Source organism: Lissotriton vulgaris, chromosome 12, assembly GCF_964263255.1.
Source record: "Lissotriton vulgaris chromosome 12, aLisVul1.2, whole genome shotgun sequence".
NCBI lineage: Eukaryota > Metazoa > Chordata > Amphibia > Caudata > Salamandridae > Lissotriton > Lissotriton vulgaris.
This window is the reverse complement of record NC_141700.1, coordinates 789413389-789432422: the sequence shown is the minus strand read 5'-3', so window position 1 is coordinate 789432422 and position 19034 is coordinate 789413389. Positions and strand designations below refer to the sequence as shown.

General features: G+C 48.1%; 1 protein-coding gene across 1 annotated transcript in view; it reads left to right on the top strand.

Moving 5' to 3' along the window:
• ZCWPW1 (zinc finger CW-type and PWWP domain containing 1) overlaps positions 1 to 19034 on the top strand; it is a 645937-nt gene that overhangs the window by 526333 nt on the left and 100570 nt on the right. The window contains exon 11 of the mRNA XM_086945720.1: positions 8686 to 8826. Within this exon, the coding sequence (XP_086801846.1) occupies positions 8686 to 8826 (141 nt within the window). The remainder of the gene's footprint in view (positions 1 to 8685; positions 8827 to 19034) is intronic.

Sequence of the window (19034 nt, the reverse complement as noted above, 5' to 3'; positions counted from 1 at the left end):
GGTCCAACTTAAGCAGACATGAGCTTGGTACTGGGGAACTCCTGGGCCCACTCTCAGGTCAGCTTAACATTGGGAATGGACGAGTTAGGTCTCTATCAAGAGGCTCTAGCAGATCCTTTCGAACCAATGGCTCTCTCAACTCTTCTCACAGAGGAATGTCTTCCCCTAAGAGGAGAGTGTATGAAGCTGAAGAAAGGGCAGTCAAACTGAGGATTGAAAGGGAAGAACTTGCCCTGGCCAAAGAGAGACTTGCCCTTGCTAGAGAGCAAGAATTATGTGGGCTAGTTCCCACTGGTGGCAGCAATAAACCTAGCAATAGGGAAAGGAGTTTTGATACAAAGCACCTGAATAAGATAGTGCCCCCCTTTAAAGAAGGGGATGACATCCACAAATGGATTACTGCTTTGGAGAGAGCCTGCACTGTGCAGGGTGTTCCCCAAAGTAAGTGGGCAGCTATCTTGTGGCTCTCCTTTGATGGTAAAGGTAGAGATAAGCTCCTCACCACAAGGGTGGAGGATGCTAACAATTACCAAGTCTTGAAAAATGTACTGGTTGATGGGTTTGGTTTAACCACTGAACAATACAGGATGCTGTTCAGAGACACCCAGAAAACTCAGTCTCAAGATTGGACTGACTTTGTTGATTGTGCCACTAAGGCTTTTGAAGGCTGGCTACTGGGTAGTAAGGTTACTGATTTTAAAGGATTGTATAATCTAATTATGAGGGAGCAAATCTTAAATAATTGTCAGAACCAGTTATTACATCAGCACCTGGTAGACTCTGAGTTGACCTCTCCACAGGAATTGGGTAAGAGGGCAGACAAATGGGTCAGAACCAGGGTTAGGCCTAAAAACCAGGGTGGTGACCAGAAAAAGGAATCAACCAAGCCTCAAGAGAAGGGTGGGGATAAATCCACAGAGAAGACTTCCCAAGGGCCCCAAAACTCCAACAAGGGTGGTGGGTCCCAGAACACTCCTTCAGAACAGAAGAAACCTTATTGCCATACCTGTAAACAGGTGGGCCATTACAAAAGTGATGCCAGTTGCCCTAAAAATGGTAATAAGGGAAATGTACCCCCAGGTAATACTCCTAAACCTCCTGTTACCACTAGTGGTAATCCCCCAGGTGGTGGGAGTACCCCCAAGAATGTGGTGGGCATTACTTTGGGCAATCAGGAGGACTATGGCTTAGCCAGGTTCCCTGACCACACTCTTGTCTGTGAGACTGGCATGGGGTTTGCCAACTTCACTACTGGACCCCACATTTTGGGCAAGTATAGACAAGAAGTTTTAGTGAATGGTCAGAAAGTTGAGGCATTCAGAGACACAGGGGCCAGCCTCACCATGGTGAGTGACCATCTGGTCCCCTCTGCTCAACTGACCCCTGGTTTTACTTATCAGGTGACAGACATTCATGGAATGAAGAGAAGGCATCCCATGGCAGTAGTCAAGCTCAGCTGGGGTAATGTCACAGGGCCCATGAGAGTGGCAGTGACAGATAACCTACCTGTAGATTGCTTACTGGGGAATGACCTGGAACTCTCAGCATGGGCTGAGGTGGAACAAGAAACTCATTCCAGAATGATAGGCCTATCCAGACAGGTTAGTGGGGCAGTAATAGCTACAGCCCCAGTCCAAGCACCAGTCCTCCCTGAAAAGGTTGGAAGGGCAGTGGTAGCCACTGCCCAGGCTCAGACAGACTTTCCAGAACAGGATAGGAGGGCTGTGACAGTCACAGCCCAAACACAAACTGAGTGCCCTCCTGAAAAGGTTGGCAAGGTTGAAATGGTCTCAGCCTCTACTCAGACAAATAGTGAGGTTGTGAAGCCTGAAACAATGGATCACTCCACTCAAACAGAGAGCATTGAGGAGGAAGAAGAGTCTTCCCCCTCCCAGACACTAGGTGAGAGCCAGCCTCCTCAGGGAACTGACTCTACCCCTGTTGAAGGGACTGCCCCAGAGGTAGTCAGGCCTAGCCTGGCAGAGCCCCTGATGGCAGTGGACCCTTCACAGGTGGGACCCAGTCTGGAGCAGGTAACCTGCACCTCTCTACCCTGCCTCAGTCAGCCCAGGGCTGAAGAGACCAGGGAGGCCAGTGGTGGACCCCAAAGGGCCCCCTGTCCAAAAGAACCACTTAATCAGCAGATTAGGGTCACTGAAGCTGGTAAACCTAGCCAAGTGAAAATAAGTCAGACTCCTGAGGGATCCCCCTTAAAAGTAGTTAGGGAACTCCCACAGCTGGACACTGCTGGGCACAGCCAAACATGGGGCCTAAAAACCCCAGACCTGACCTGTCCCTCCAGTAAGCCAAACAGAGGGACTCAGCCTCCAGCTTTAGGTAGCCAGAGGCTGACCCTGAGAGCTCAGTGCATCTCAGCTAAAGAAAGAAAGGCACATATGATGGATGGTGATTGGAGGAAGTTGAGCCCAAAGGTAGAGGAGCCTCACTTCAGTACTCCATCCCAGCATCAGCCTTCTTCTTTCCCAAGACACACCAGAGACAGAGATTCCCTATGGTGGAGACCCTCAGATACCCTTAGGGTGAGGGGTTGCCTAGTGGACCATGACACAGGGGGAAACCAAGCCAGAGCTGGTCCTTCCTTATATGGCCACTTAGGTAATAGAGGCTTACCTGGACAAGGATAGCCTTATCTCCTTTCGTTTGGGGGGGGGTTGTGTAGGAAGGTACATCCTGACTATGGTTGCCCCCAACTTTTTGCCCTGTGTTTTAGCTGGTTTTGGACATAGTCGACCTGGGGCCCTGCCAATCAGGACCCCAGGCCTACTGCTCTCTCTTTAAAATGGATTCCATGTACCCTAGGTACATTTCCAATTGGTACTGGGCCACCCTATCAGACCCTGTAACTCAGGGCATGGGTGTACCCAGGGCTGCCAGGGCCTGCAGCATGTATTATGCCACCCCTGGCTGGCCTCTTAAATTTGACACAACTGGCTGCATGACAGCTGGGGCAAAGTCGTGTAATCACCCTTTGCTGTAGGTGTAGTATACCTATACCTAACCCTAAAATGGACACACAGATTCCTATCAGTCACTCCTATGGCAGGCCTTAACAATCCTGAAGGCAGAGTGCTTGGAATCGTGTGAGATGGTGCTCTGGCATGAGCTGAGCCTGTCTGCAGCTTGCGGAATCAAGTCCTAATAGCTGTTCCATGATATCGCATACCATATACTCTTAAGTGCATTATAATCCTCGCGGTTAAATGCTATCTTTGGTATTGCTTTATCAAAACATGTCGAGTAAGGTGTCATACGAATTGGAATACTAACCCCTCGCCAATTCTGGCGACGGGGTTAGCATTCCACCCTTCTAGAGGGACACGACATGTATGTAACTGTGAACCCCGGTTAAAGTTAACTGAAGCCTCAGCTCCACAAAATGGATGCTGCCACCACAGACACGAGTCTGACCCCCTGCAGCTGGGAGTCCTTCCAGCGAGGGGAGCCTGGACAAAGGGTTTCCTGTCAGGGGCGGTGCTAGCACCGTCCCAGACATGGTTTTGTGTATCCTGGGTAGGCAGGGCTTTACAGGAAGGTGACTGCTGAGTGGCACCCCGGTGCTCACTACGCATAGGCCGGTCTGAACCAGTTCCAGGGGCACACCAGCCCCTGGCCTGGGGAAGTCCGGCATGGCTGAGGGGTGTAACCGCCCCCCACCTAGTCCCACCCATAGGCAGGACCTAGTCACCGGGTCAGCCCCCTTTTTTAGTATAAAGATGGGAGCGGGCCCCCTGTTAAAATGAGATCATCTTTGGAATCAAGATACCACTTTCTTCGAAAGGACTTCACGATTTCTTCTTCAAGATTCTCCCTTGTGGCTAAGGAGTAGTCACCCTGCATCCGCAGGCACCATCCTAAAGAACACTGCGGTCTGCTGCAAGTCCTTCATCACGAATCCGACGACCCAGCTCGACGAGACCCGGCTTCCCTGGCCCCTCTGACCTCTACTCACCTCTACAGCCCAGCTGAGAACCGTGAGTGCGACGAGACCTCAAGGGACCGACGATCGCCAAGACTGCACGACATCTTTACTGCAAGCCCACCGTGTCCTCCACTGGTGAGTGCTTTGGGGTCCGAGAAGCCCCGACCCTGCGCAGCTCCAGCACCCAAGATCAGCCCCCCTGCATCTCCACGATCTGCGTGGGGCCCTTCTGCTGTTTGCTGTGCACCGCGTTGTTTGGCTACTAGCCGGCTGGCTTGTGGCCCTCTGAACGACGCCCAACGACTTCACGACTGCTGGTCTGGTTGCTCCAGGCTGGCCCTTGCTTCCTTCTTCAAGAGAGGCACCCCGGACCCTCCTGGTCCACTCCAGACGCCATTTTAGGTCCACCGCGTGGGCTTGAATTTGCCAAGGCTTTGTTGCCCAATCCTGGGTCCAGCGACGCCGACAGCTTCTATCTTCGTGGGACAGCTCGATCCTCCATCCTGGTCGCCGACAACGCCTCCTGGTCCGTGAGATCTTCGAGTCAAGCGTCACCCACTCACCTTGTCGAGGTGGCTACCATCCGGTGCCCTCCTGGTGCCCACTGACTACTGGCTAGTAGTCTCGAACTTGGTCCCCTCTGCTTTCAGGTGTCATCTATCTTCAAGATCCAGGCTTGGATCCGACTGAACTTTCTTCACTGGTCACCGGCCAGCATCTTTTCTTCCGGCTCCTGGTCCGTCTACGAGGATTCCCGACGTCTTTTCAGACCTATGCAGCTGCAGCCCCTGGGCTAGGTAACTTCGGCATTTCGGTGCCCCAGCATAGCCTCACTATCCAAGGGTCAGAATCTACTTTCGTTTTCTCCCTACCAGGTCGGGTTCGCCCGAGAACACTAACTTTCTAATTCCTAGCTACCATAGACTTTTGTCCCGCATCTCGCGTGAGAGTGCACACACTGCACCCGAGTCCCCTAGGCCTCCTAGACATAATCTAACGATTCCCTAGTCAAGTCCTAGCGATTCCAAAAGCTATTAGTACTGTACTTACCTGCTAGGAATTTCGCATTCCACTTTCAGAGTATATGGTTTTCCGTGCCCCTCGGGCATTTGTATATACTGTGCTAACTTAAGTATTTTTGTAAGAGTTTTGGTTTGTGCTTAGTACCCTGTCCTCATAAAGAGTACAGGGCTGTTGTGATCTTTAATAAATAACTGTTTATTTTCATAACACTTGTGTGGTGTCCTTTCACTTGGTATTCAAGGGGTATATGTGTGGTAAACAGCTGGCTTAACGCGCCCTCTCGAGTCTTTAGCCTTAGACTGCTCGTATCCACGCTACTAGGATAGCTGGTCTATAAGGTTGACTTACAACCAATCATCAATAAGGGTTGCTGGACTGATACATAGTGTTCACTAGAATAGTGAGCACTGCATATCAGGCCACCTTCTCACAGGGACAATGTTCAAAGTCACTAGCCAGTGCCTGGAGTGGAACCAGATGTCGTCGTCGCGATCAGGTGAGGGTGGACGCTTGTCTCTGCAGCTACGTGGACCAGGTGGATGTCTTCGACGACCAGGATGGAGGCACGAGCTGTCCCATGCAGGCTCTCACTGTCGGCGGTGTCGGATCCGGATTTGGACTCAACAGGCCTTGGCAAAGGCAACCCACGCGGTGAGTGGAAACGGCGTCTGGAGTGGACCAGGAGAGTCCGGGGTGCTCTTCTTTTGGAAGGGAGAAAGGGCCAGTCTGGAGCAACCAGACCAGCAGTGAAGATTTCAAGGTTCGTCGTCTAGGAGGTCACTAGCCAGCCGGCAAGTGACCAGACAACGCGTCGAGCAGCAAGCAGGCAGAAGGGCCCCACGCAGATCTCGTGGATGCTGGAGGGCTGGTCTTCAGTGCAGGAGCTGCTCGGGGTCGGGGCTTCTCAGTCCCCAAAGCCCTTGGACGAGGTTACCTCAGAAGTCGTGCTGGAGCGAAGTGCTGCTTCTTTCAAGATGGCGGGTCCCACGTGTCTCGTTGCACCCACGGATCTCAGCTGTGCTGCAGATGTAGGTAGAGGTCGGAGAGGTCTGGGAATCCGGGTCTCGTCGGGCTCTGAAGTCTGGATCCTCGAAGGAAGTTGACAAAGGGAAGACGCTGGACGCTGATGGTGCCTGCTTGTGCAGGGTGGACACTCCTTGCCCACAAGGGAGATTTCTTCAGTCTTCTGTGGAGCAGAACGTCGAAGTTCAGAGTTTCTTCTTGTAAAGTTGTTCAGGATAATCTTATTTGGAATGGGACAAGCTCCTACCTTTATCCGGCTAAAGGGGGCTGTACTACGAGTAGGTCCCCCCTCTGGGTGGGACCAGGAAGGAGGGTGGTTACACCCCCTATCCTTTGTCCGGTCTTGCGCCAGAGCTGGGGCTGGAGAGCCCCAGGAACTGGTTTAGGCTGGTATATGCACAGGGACAACTTGTGTGCCCCAGGCATGTCTCATTCCTTTCAGCCCTGTCCTACCCAATACACAAAATGCTGTCTGGGGTGGTGCTAGCACCTCCCAAGGCAGGAAACCCTTTGTCCAAGCCTCCCTCGCTAGAAGGACTCCCAGCAGCAGGAGGTCAGACTTGTGTCTGTGGTGGCAGCATCCATTTTGTGATGCTGAGGCTCGTGTTAACTTTAACCGGGGTTCACAGTTACATACATGTCACGTCCCTCTAGAAGGGTGGAATGCTGCCCTCGTCGCCAGAATTGGCGAGGGGGTAGTATTCCAATTCGTATGACACCTTACTCGACATGTTTTGATGATGCTATACCAAGGTTAGCAATATTCGCGAGGGTTATAATGCACTTAAGAGTATATGGTATAGCGTTATCATGGAAACAGCTAAAGGACTTGGTTCCGAAAGCTGCAGACAGGCTCAGCTCATGCTAGAGCACCATCTCACATAAATCCAAGCACTCTGCCTTCAGGATTGATAAGGCCTGCCATAGGAGTGACTGATAGGAGGATATGTGTCCATTTTAGGGTTAGATATAGGGATACTGTATCTATAGCAAAGGGTGATTACACCACCTTGCCCCAGCTGATTGATCAGCCAGTTGTGTCAGATTTGGATGGCCAGCCAGGGGTGGCATAATACATGCTGCAGCCCCTGGTAGGCCCTGGGTGCACCTATGCCCTTGGTACCTAAGGTACACTGTGCAGGGGCTGATAAGGTGACTCAGTATCCAATTAGATATGTACCTAGAGTACATGGAATCCATTTTACAGAGAGAGCAGTGGGCCTGGGCTCCTGAATAGCAGGCCCCAGGTCAACTAAGTCGGAAAACCAGCTAAACACCAGCCAAAAAGTTGGGGGCAACCATAGTCAGATATCCACCTTCCTACAGGCTTTTGCTATGCTCTTTGTTATTAAAAAAACGTGATGCTTTTTTAGAATGTATGGTTTAAAAAATATATATTTAACCTTTATTTTAGCATAGTTTTGGGAACCTTTTTTAGTCACCTTACATCCAAGGAGTTGGTGTCAAGTGTTCACATTTTAGTCCCGGGCAGAACACCTCCATTTTACATGCTCACGTTTAAACTTGAACTCTTTTCCTGAATTTTTACATGTGACACACTTCCGCTTTCGTGCTTATATGGATAATGTTCCATGAAATAACGGCTTACATTTGCGCAACTTTGTAGCCATACTATCAGAACACTGAACATTCAGTACAGAAGCTTAAGTTCACTGCGCAAAGTGTTGTTATGATTGTCCACTCTACGACAGCTTTGTCAGGGTAGAATCAATAATGGCAGCCAGACTGGGACTTTGGCATGGCAGCATGGATGATGTTTATTATATGAACAACATCACGCCGTTGTTTATTGAGAGGAGCATTTTGTTGGCACTCTGAGGTCACCCCATGATGGAATTCTAGCCTAGCTGATTCCTGTTTACCTCTGCAAGAGATGATGCCCAGCTCTCCACCAAGAACAGGCTCCCTGATGAGGTAACGGGGAAGTTCGATCACTCTACATGGATTTGGCAGATTCACCCACCTTAGGCACACTACCTCAGGAAGGGCTAGGTAGTAGTACATAATATTATAGTACTTACTTACTTATTATAGTCTTCACCAAACCCATAATGCTAATCACTCTGTTCTGTTTCTTTCTGTTGATTATTGCAGTTGCACATACGTTACACAAAAATCACAATGCTTCAATAAATATTGAAATGCCATGTCGTGTATCTATTTGGGTATGCATGAGTTACCAGACGAAAGGGTTCTAGATCTGTTACCTCGATTTTCTTGGGGAGTTAATATGTCATTTTATCAGGTTGCATAATCCATTTCTTACCTTGTCAGGTTAGGAGTATAGAGCGTGCACTGTGAGCTAGCAGAACTTAAGGCTAACATATCTCGATGTTGTACGTAGAATCGCTCTAGCACAGGTTTGACCTTTATGTTGTCCAACAAACGCACAGTTTTTGGTAAAAAGTATAAGCCGTATGACACGGTGTTGTCACTAACTTAGGATGGTCCATTCAGTAATATCCCAATGGGAAGAAATCTACTTTTTTCATAGTGGTACCAATAGATAGAAACAAGGCACCAATATCCAGTGTGGTTTTAAAGTACAATACTGCAGCATGCTGATGAAATTTAAGAAAGCACTTGAACATTTGAAAGATATTTAATGCTAGAGACGTTTTGTTGTTGAGTTTTTTATAATGGTTTAAATTTACATTTTATTTTTGTTGGGGGAACAGTCTGTGGAAATGACAAGCATCTAACATCTAAGCCTACGAAATGTGAACTGAAATCCCCTGAGTCCAATGACTATGTAGCTCCAGCAGCCAAAGAAGCCGAAAATACTAAAGACAAAGAAGAGATAGCCCAGAGCAAGCCAGGTAAGACGAATCAAGTTTCAGAGGGTTAAGAGAGCCCAATGTGGAGTCAAACCACAACTAAGGAAGTCCTGTGAAGCTTTAATGAATTAAAAGCATCAAGAATAGCATACATTTTTCTTTAAATGTGTTTACTATTTCTACGTATCAATAAAGCATACTTTCAGAATATAAAGCCTATTGCCTAAACAAAAACTTGATATCACAGCTTAGTAGAACACCTTACAGCTAGAAGTAAATGGCTATTACCTCCTACAGTAAATAATGCCCATTCCAGAAGGAAGTAATGCGATTCACAAGTAAAATCTGCTCTTCTTGTGGTAGAGTTACTGAAGGTCAATACAACTTTCCAGCAATAAATACATTACTTCAGGTTACAGGTGGTTTTTCCCTTGACAGAATGTGCTCCCAGTGTCCTGCCTCCTCACACTTTGCTTCCCTGTGCTTGTTGTGAACTGCAGGTATTCAGTCAAAGGAACATTTACTCTTCGTGGTGTTGTGATGTTCTCAAACACTAAAAAACAAATACACCAAGCAGTAATGGCTCCCATCTGTGGGAGCCAGACATCCTCTTTAATGATTAATTTGCTCGATTCAGAATGATTTGCATCCCAGCTACTGGAGATAGGACCCCAGGGGTATTTCCAAAAAAAGAACAGAATGGCCTAACACACCACTGGGTGTTGTGCTTCTTCATTGGCCATCCCCCGCTCGCCAGAGAATGCTCTAGTGGCAGGCGGCTCTCGTTGTGAATAGAGGGGCTATTTATAGATGATGGGAGTAATGGGGGATCCAGGCAACTAAAAAACCCATGCACCTACCCATGCTCAAAATCTTTCTTTTATTAGATGGGTGGTGTAGTGGTGATTAAAAAAGGATGTCGGGCACTAGAGGCTCTATTTCGCTGCTCGTGTCCTATCCAGGTAAACATGTTTCAGCCATGACGCTGCCAAAGCAACTTCAGCATGTGCAAAGTTACTGCATGAAGGAAGACAGGATCTGAAATCTGTCGAAGCAAAGGGAGTTGGATACAGTCATGCTTCCTCTCCAGACACCAGAGGCCATCCTCACCATGTTGTGTCAAATCAGGATAGTCAGGTGAAAAACCCAATACTTTAAGCAATTTACCATATTCACCTGCAAAAAAGCGAAATGAAATGTCCAGAAAATGTGGTGTGATGATAATGAAGAACAGTGGCAGGAAGATATTTTAAATTTCTGTTTAGCTAACCCAGAAAAGAAACAGGTCTTTCTACATCATAGGATCTTCATTGATAGTAATTGCATTACACTTGTCCCGTCTGTGTGCAAGATCTCGGACCACATTTTTACCATTTATTAAAAAAAATCAAAGTCACTGACATTTAAAATGCATAGATTGCCTTGCGGCTTAGCTAAGGGTAGATTCCCCAACTTTTGAATGTTTACTTTAATAATGCCCTAATGAAGAAAATAATACATAAAAACACAGTTGCATTATAACACCAACCTTGCTGCCCTAACATCCTCCAAAAACATGCACAAAATAATGGGAAAGAGAGCCATTTATGCATCAGCCATGTAAAACTGAGCATCGAATACTGTTTCTGTCAGAGACTCTCGAGGATTATGTCTGGGACACAGACAGGGACTTGGGCAAGTACTGGTGACTGGGTAGAAAACGTAAGCAGAAAGAAGAGTACAGCTCCGCCCAGGATCACACAGGAAGTCAGAGGAGAAAAGGGACCAAAGGGAAAGCGTGTACAAAGGAACAAGATAACTAAGACTCAGAAGGGATAGGCTCTCAAGAGTTGATTTAGCATCCAGAATAACTACAGCAGAATGGATGTGCAAAACATATACATATATATCAGCACACTTTTCTTCCAAACCTCCACAACGGCGAAAAGAAGAAGCGGACCCCACGACTCGAGGTAGGAAATATTTTATTAATCCAGCCTTCTTTGTTGATGCGTTTCGAGCATCAAGTGCTCTTGATCACACAGTGAACACAGCATCTAAAAGAGACACGTTAGTGATAGATTCCTTACCTTAGAATATCCCCAGGCGTCAGACTGGATCCGGAAATTTTTGCGTAGCAATACCCCTGCGCGTCGGTAGGCGTCGTCTGCGGCTCCCCGTCCGTCGTCGGAAAATCACATGACCTTTGATATGGACATAGAAAGAGTCTCGTTGATGTAACTTCTTTTCAGTATGTAATCATTTTGCAGCTTTCACTATGTTGCAATAATATCAGCATGAATGGTTTGCAATATATACATTGTTTCATTGTTGAACAGTCAAACACTTAATATTCCCAGCATAAATGCTGTAATAAGAGCACAATCATATAAAGTGACAAAGTGCAATATATATACATCGGGTTAGATTACAAATATATAAATATATCAAACATTATAAAATCAATGTATATATTTATGTCAGTTAAAAGATATTCCAAATATATACATAATTTTATATATATATATATATATATCTATATATATTCCATTTCTCGTACAAAAAATATATATATTTGAATAAAAATTCCTGCATGAATGCAAAGATTCCATTAATTCATCTATTATGCATTTATCCACTCTATTGCAATTGAGAACCGTTCACAACAATACGACTAAATCATAGCGACAAGCTGCTACATAAAGATAATTTCGCTTCTTGTCCATTGAATATGTGATTAATTAAATCATTTTATGTGCAGAAATTGTGCTCATGAATTCATAATAAACCAAACATGCATACTAAATTATGCTCTATAAACAATAAATCCTACCAAAAGGTGTATGTTACACAAATTATACAGTGACTTGACTTTTAAAAGAAAGTAGACTGGTTGACAGAGAAATACTTATTATTGGGCTAATTTTGTTCGTACTGGCTGACCAATCTAGGCAAGCGAACTGTACAGATGCCTAGCAGCTAAAAATACTAATACTGATATAGTATGGGCAACCTTAACCCTAAACAGATCTTACAAGAGTCACCATCGTTTTATATGCACATTTCATTTATAATCAACACATTACAGGAAGTGGTGTAAATCTTCTGTTGTGTTCAATCCATTTGGTTGTTTACTGTCCAGCTCAACTATATACCCAGCTTCCTTACGCCTCAGCATTTTATCTCTATCACCCTGTCAGGTCCGGGTGTCCTCAGGATCATACGATGCTCAAGGGGTTCCACCTCTTGACAGCCCCTAGGTCTGAATGAACACAGACACGCAGGAGTGGTCAAGCGAGGGATATCAGGTAGGGTAGGATGGGGACAGCGGGGAGAGGAAGCTGCAACAAGAACAAGGTACTATGAGTCAAGCACATACATTAGAGACAAGTTACCCAGATGCATAAAACAATGTATCACAAGAGATAGATGGGCTCATAATCTTAGTACCTGTAGGAAGGAAAAAGGTTGGCTTTGCCTGGCAATCGGAAGGTAGAACATATATCACAAATCTAGAATGCAAAGAGCTACAGGTTATCTTTCCAATCACAAGTACAGGACATAACAACACTTTAGTACTGTGCACACGTACCAACTGTAATCACAGAAAAGGCTTCAACAGAGGGCAATGGAAAACAGCCTGCCAGGCGAAGCTCATTAAACCCCTGTTGCAAGAAATTCCAAAAGATAACGCAATAGTTAGTCACAGATCCCTCAATAGATATGTTCTCCTGGTTAGCTTCACCGGGAGGGCTGTACCATGAATAATTGAAATCAGACACTCCAATAAAGGAATACCTTTCTGCATATCACATCGGGACCAGGTCAAAAGATTGCTGAATAATTCTTCAGCAAAACAGAAAGTAAACATCAGTATGGCATGATGTCCAACCATGTGCAGTTCCAGAGTACCCAAGGAAAACTCCTAATAAAAGTATACTTGTGTCTCTTCAATTAGAGAGCAATTGCCCCAGTCAATGCATAACTGGCTCCGAGGGTATGGAAATAAAGTCACGTATTCTCAAGGAAAGAATCATAAAATGAGGTAACTCGATCCAAGGCCCATATCCGGGCGCTAATACCAACAAAGACAAGGTCACTCTCGAAAACGGAGAGTCCAGGAAAAGTCCGATACGAGTAAACAGAACGAAAGCTCCACCTCAGTTTCTCGAGAACTGGAGCCTCCAGCCAACTGATCCAAACCACACTCAATACTCACCTCCCACTCGAGCAAAAGCTCAACCAGGATACTCGAGGAACTTGAAACCTAACGAGCCTTGTGGCTCACGAAAAAGGATACTCGGGAACTTGGTGATAACACCCCTACTGTGTCTTCTTGAAGAATGTAGAATCAACGGCGAGGCACTATTGTCCAGGGCTCCGTCTTGAAGCTTCCGCGTGTGACGTCATCGGCATGAGGCGTCGCGCGCATCGCCGAGGATCATGGGAACTGTAGTTTCCACCTGCAAACCACGTCTCAATGCAGTGTTCGAGACTGCTCACCTCCATGGGACATAACACACCCCCTCTCCTAAGAGGTGCAATTGTGTCAATCACAAAATAAGATAAACAAGATAAATCATTATTGTGTGTTGCTTTGAAATGACGTGTGACAGAATAACTCTCATCGTTATTAACAATTGCCCTCAGATGCTGCAAAATCCGGGCGTGCACCTGTACCTTTGTGCTGCCCTCATACCGCAAGCCACAGGTGCACACCAGAACATACACAGCATAATCAGTATGGCAATTGTAATTACCTCTAATCGCAATTTTGGCTGTGGAGAATGGAATTTCATGGTGGGTGGTAGTGATGCCGAATTGACATGCTCTACATAGGGAACACTTGTAAAACCCATCTTTAGGTTTTAACCAGGTACTGCCACTACCTAGTTCAGGACTTGCTTTCACTAAGTTGTTACGCATACTCTTCGCTTTCCTGAAAGTGATGATCGGGTTGTCAGGTAATCTGCAGCCTAAATATATATATATATATATATATATATATATATATATATATATATATATATATATATTAGGCTGCAGATTACCTGACAATATATATACACATACATACATAAATACATACATACATACATACATACATACACACACGCAACAACATTAACAATAAAGGAAATGTGGGTTAAAGCCTTCGGGAGCTCCACAGTAAAGCTCAGTCAGTTCCTCACCCACAATTTCTGTTACAGATACTGACTGCAAATACCCACATCTAGGATATACATTCAAAGGCAGGGTCTGTGGAGCTGATACTTATCGTGATGTTATAAGTGTAACTCAAAAACAATAGTCATAGTAGACAAGAAACACCACCTAGGTTGTCAGCTGTGCTCACGGATCCTTGCGATGAAACAGGAACAAGCAAGGCAGTAACAGCAAGGGTGTAGAACTAATCACAAGCTCAATAGACAAGGAGCTAGCAAGGAGAAATGCTTAACAGGAAAGAAGGGGAACAAGGACATACTTGGTAGAAAGTGAGTAACAAACATACAAGGAAACAAGAAGCAAGACAGTACAATAGGAAGACAGCAACTAAGGGCCTAAATAGAGGTAATGGGAAGAAAAGCTGGAACTGGGACAAAGGAAATACAGGCGAGTGGATTCAGTGGTGCATTAAATAGTACTAGTTAGTTCATGAATGAAAGAAACAATAGCTAAGGATTAGGAGTCAAGGTAGCACTGAAGACAGTGTTAATTCAGGAACAAGAAATGCTATAGCTCTGGAACCGGAATAAATGTGACACTACAGGCAGTTGCGAATTTAGAACCCAAGATAGCTACAGCTCAGGACTCCAGAGAGCTCTGCAAGCACTGCTAATCAAGAATAGGGAATAGCTACAGCTCAGGAATCAAGAGAGCACTGCAAGAAGTGCTAATCAGGAACAAGGCGTCGCGTCCAGCTTCATATCCTCCGGTCCCTGGGCCTAACGCGACGCCGGGGGAGATCGAGCGGTTCCTCATGGCCATGAGGTCCCTCTCTCCCCCGACGGGTTCCGTGGCGCCTTAGGGCCCAGCGGCCCCGTCTAGGGGTCCTAGCGGGTCGGGGGCTTCGGCCCGAAGCCGTCGGATGCTTTGGCCCTGACGCCGCCTGCACCTTTGGGCCCGGTGCCGCAGGGCCCCGCTGGATCCGGTTCCGGATCCGGGTCGTCGCAGGTGGACTTAACGACCTCCCCAGCGACGACCCCAGAGGTGTCGCCCCTGGCGCCGTCCTCGGGCGGCGCCGTCCCCGACGCCTCCCTCAACCCGGTTCCGGCGCCGATTCAGATGCCGCTTGGTGAGTTCACTTTCCATGAACCGGCCCCATCCTTTGCTGATCCTGAGTACCAGGTGATGGGTCATGAGGAGGATTGGGAGGGGTCTGAGGACCCTCTGGCACGTAAGTGTCAGTCTTATGAGGACTGGACAGGTGACCTTGGGGAAGCCAGTGGTTTAGACACCTCGCCTGACACTGGCTTTGTCTCCCCTCCTAGCGTGGCTACGGAGGAGGGGGAAACCTATAGTGTGGTGTTGATGAGGGCAGCCAAGGCCTTGGGCCTTGAGCTCCCCGTCGCGGCCGTGAGGACTAACCTCCTCACCGAGGTCCTTAAGCCGCAGTCATGCTCAGCCGAGCCTCTGCTGCCGTTTAACGAGGCCTTAACTGACGTTCTTTTGGGCACTTGGTCCAAGCCCGCTACGGGTTCGCCCGTAGATAGAAACGTGGCCAAACGCCACCGCCCGGCCCCGGGTGACCCATGTTTCCTGTCCACCCACCCCACCCCTGAGAGCCAAGTCATCCAGGCCTCCAATTCCCAGACCGCATTCCCGTCTGCTCCGCCGGACAGGGAATCCAAGAGGTACGAGCAGTATGGCAAAAAGATCTTCTCCTCCCTTAGCCTGGGACTGCGGTCTTCCAACACCGCATCCCTCTTGGGCCGCTACACCCACTCTCTGTGGGATATGGTCGCGGAAGTGCTACCAGAGTGTCCGTTGGAGGTATGGGCCAAACTCGGCCAAGCCCTTGTGGAAGGTCAGGGTGCAGCCAGATATTCGATCCGGTGTGGACTAGATACCACTGACTCACTGGGCAGAGCGATGGCAACGACGGTGGCGGTCAGACCCCACGCCTGGTTAAGGTCCGCCAATTTCTCGGCCGATGTCCAGAACACACTGATGAACATGCCGTTTGATGGCCGTCGCCTTTTTGGCGACAAGGCAGACCATGCGCTTGAGCGTTTTAAGGACTCCAGGGCCACGGCCAAGTCCTTGGGCCTCTCGGCCCCATGCCAGCAATCGGCTGCCTTTCACTCCTTTTGTGGCCACGGAAGGGGTGTACCCACACGTGCTGCCAGCCACGCTCCGCAGGGTAATACCCAACGCGGTGGCGGCCGTGGTGGCAGTAGGGGACAACGGCCAGGTCAGTCCACACCTTCCCCGCAGCATCCGCCTCAAAACCCTCCTAGTCTATGCTTTCGGGCCCATGTGACGCCAGTGGGTGGCAGGGTTCGCCATCACCTCCTCCACTGGCGCACTGTCACGTCGGACAGGTGGGTGCTGCAGATCGTCCGAAGGGGCTACTCCCTCCCCTTCGAGGCGACTCCTCCAGCCATGCCACCGCAGAACCACCGTGTATCGGGGGATCATTTGTGACTTCTGCAGGAGGAAGTTACGGCCCTCTTGGCCAGGGGGGCCATCGAGCGCATTCCTGGGCCAGAAGTAGGGTATGGTTGCTACTCCCACTACTTTCTGGTACCCAAGAAGGGCAAAGGGGGCCTACGCCCTATCTTGGACCTTCGGAACGTCAACGGCTTCCTCCGGAAGAAGTTCAAGATGCTGACACTGGCTCAGGTTTTAGCTGCCCTGGACCTAGGAGACTGGATGCTAGCGTTGGACTTGCAGGACGCTTACTTTCACATTCCCGTCCTGCCGCCCCACCGGTGCTACCTGCGGTTCACGGTTGGCCACGAGCACTTTCAGTATACCGTGCTCCCCTACGGCCTTACCAGCGCCCCACAGGTGTTCACAAAGGTGATGGCGGTGGTCGCAGCTGAGCAGGCTAGGGGTTTCAGTCTTGCCCTACCTCAACGACTGGTTGTTGAAGGAGGGCTCGCCCCAGACAGTCGTCAGCCACCTCCAGACTACGGCGCATCTCCTGCACCAGCTGGGGTTCTCCATCAATGTGCCGAAGTCACACCTGTGCCTCTCTCGCAAGCTCCTCTTCATCGGAGCGATTCTAGACTCGGCGCAGTTTCGGGTTTATCCGCCGCAACAGCGGGTCCAGGATATTCAGGCTCTCATCCCACTCTTTCAGCCTTTATCTCGGATCTCGGTCAGGTTGACGCTGCGGCTTCTAGGGCTGATGGCCTCCTGCATCCTACTGGTGCATCACGCCAGGTGGCGGATGCGGGCTCTGCAGTGGGACCTGAAGTTTCAGTGGGCCCAGCATCAGGGCAACCTGTCCGACCACGTCCTGATCCCGGAGGGCACTGCGAGACAGCTGCAGTGGTGGCTCACAGATCACAATTGGGTCAGCGGCAGATCCCTCTCCCTTCCCCAACCGGAGTACGTAGTTGTGACGGACGCGTCCCTCCAGGGCTGGGAAGGCCACATGCGAGAGGCGGAGATCAGAGGCCTCTGGTCTCCGGCGGAGTACATGTCACGTCCCTCTAGAAGGGTGGAATGCTACCCCCGTCGCCAGAACTGGCGAGGGGGTAGTATTCCAATTCGTATGACACCTTACTCGACATGTTTTGATGATGCTATACCAAGGTTAGCAATAATCGCGAGGGTTATAATGCACTTAAGAGTATATGGTATAGCGTTATCATGGAAACAGCTAAAGGACTTGGTTCCGAAAGCTGCAGACAGGCTCAGCTCATGCTAGAGCACCATCTCACATAATTCCAAGCACTCTGCCTTCAGGATTGATAAGGCCTGCCATAGGAGTGACTGATAGGAGGATATGTGTCCATTTTAGGGTTAGATATAGGGATACTATATCTATAGTAAAGGGTGATTACACCACCTTGCCCCAGCTGATTGATCAGCCAGTTGTGTCAGATTTGGATGGCCAGTCAGGGGTGGCATAATACATGCTGTAGGCCCTGGGTGCACCTATGCCCTTGGTACCTAAGGTACACTGTGCAGGGGCTGATAAGGTGACTCAGTATCCAATTAGATATGTACCTAGAGTACATGGAATCCATTTTACAGAGAGAGCAGTGGGCCTGGGTTCCTGAATAGCAGGGCCCCAGGTCAACTAAGTCGGAAAACCAGCTAAACACCAGGCAAACAGTTGGGGGCAACCCTAGTCAGATATCCACCTTCCTACAGGCTTTTGCTATGCTCTTTGTTATTAAAAAAACGTGATGCTTTTTTAGAATGTATGGTTTAATAAATATATATTTAACTTTTATTTTAGCATAGTTTTGGGAACCTTTTTTAGTCACCTTACGTCCAAGGAGTTGGTGTCAAGTGTTCACATTTTAGTCCCGGGCAGAACACCTCCATTTTACATGCTCACGTTTAAACTTGAACTCTTTTCCTGAATTTTTACATGTGACACACTTCCGCTTTCGTGCTTATATGGATAATGTTCCATGAAATAACGGCTTACATTTGCGCAACTTTGTAGCCATACTATCAGAACACTGAACATTCTGTACAGAAGCTTAAGTTCACTGCGCAAAGTGTTGTTATGATTGTCCACTCTACGACAGCTTTGTCAGGGTAGAATCAATAATGGCAGCCAGACTGGGACTTTGGCATGGCAGCATGGATGATGTTTATTATATGAACAACATCACGCCATTGTTTATTGAGAGGAGCATTTTGTTGGCACTGTGAGGTCACCCCATGATGGAATTCTAGCCTAGCTGATTCCAGTTTACCTCTGCAAGAGATGATGCCCAGCTCTCCACCAAGAACAGGCTCCCTGATGAGGTAACGGGGAAGTTCGATCACTCTACATGGATTTGGCAGATTCACCCACCTTAGGCACACTACCTCAGGAAGGGCTAGGTAGTAGTACATAATATTATAGTACTTACTTACTTATTATAGTCTTCACCAAACCCATAATGCTAATCACTCTGTTCTGTTTCTTTCTGTTGATTATTGCAGTTGTATACAGTGGGGTAAGTGCACAACCTATGTTTAACACAGTTCGTTTCTTTTTGGGTGCTCCGTGGGTGGCGGCCAACGTCCCTGGGCGCCTGATTGACAGATTCACACGTTGTGTCTCTAATGGAACATTAGGGACATCCCCTTGGGCA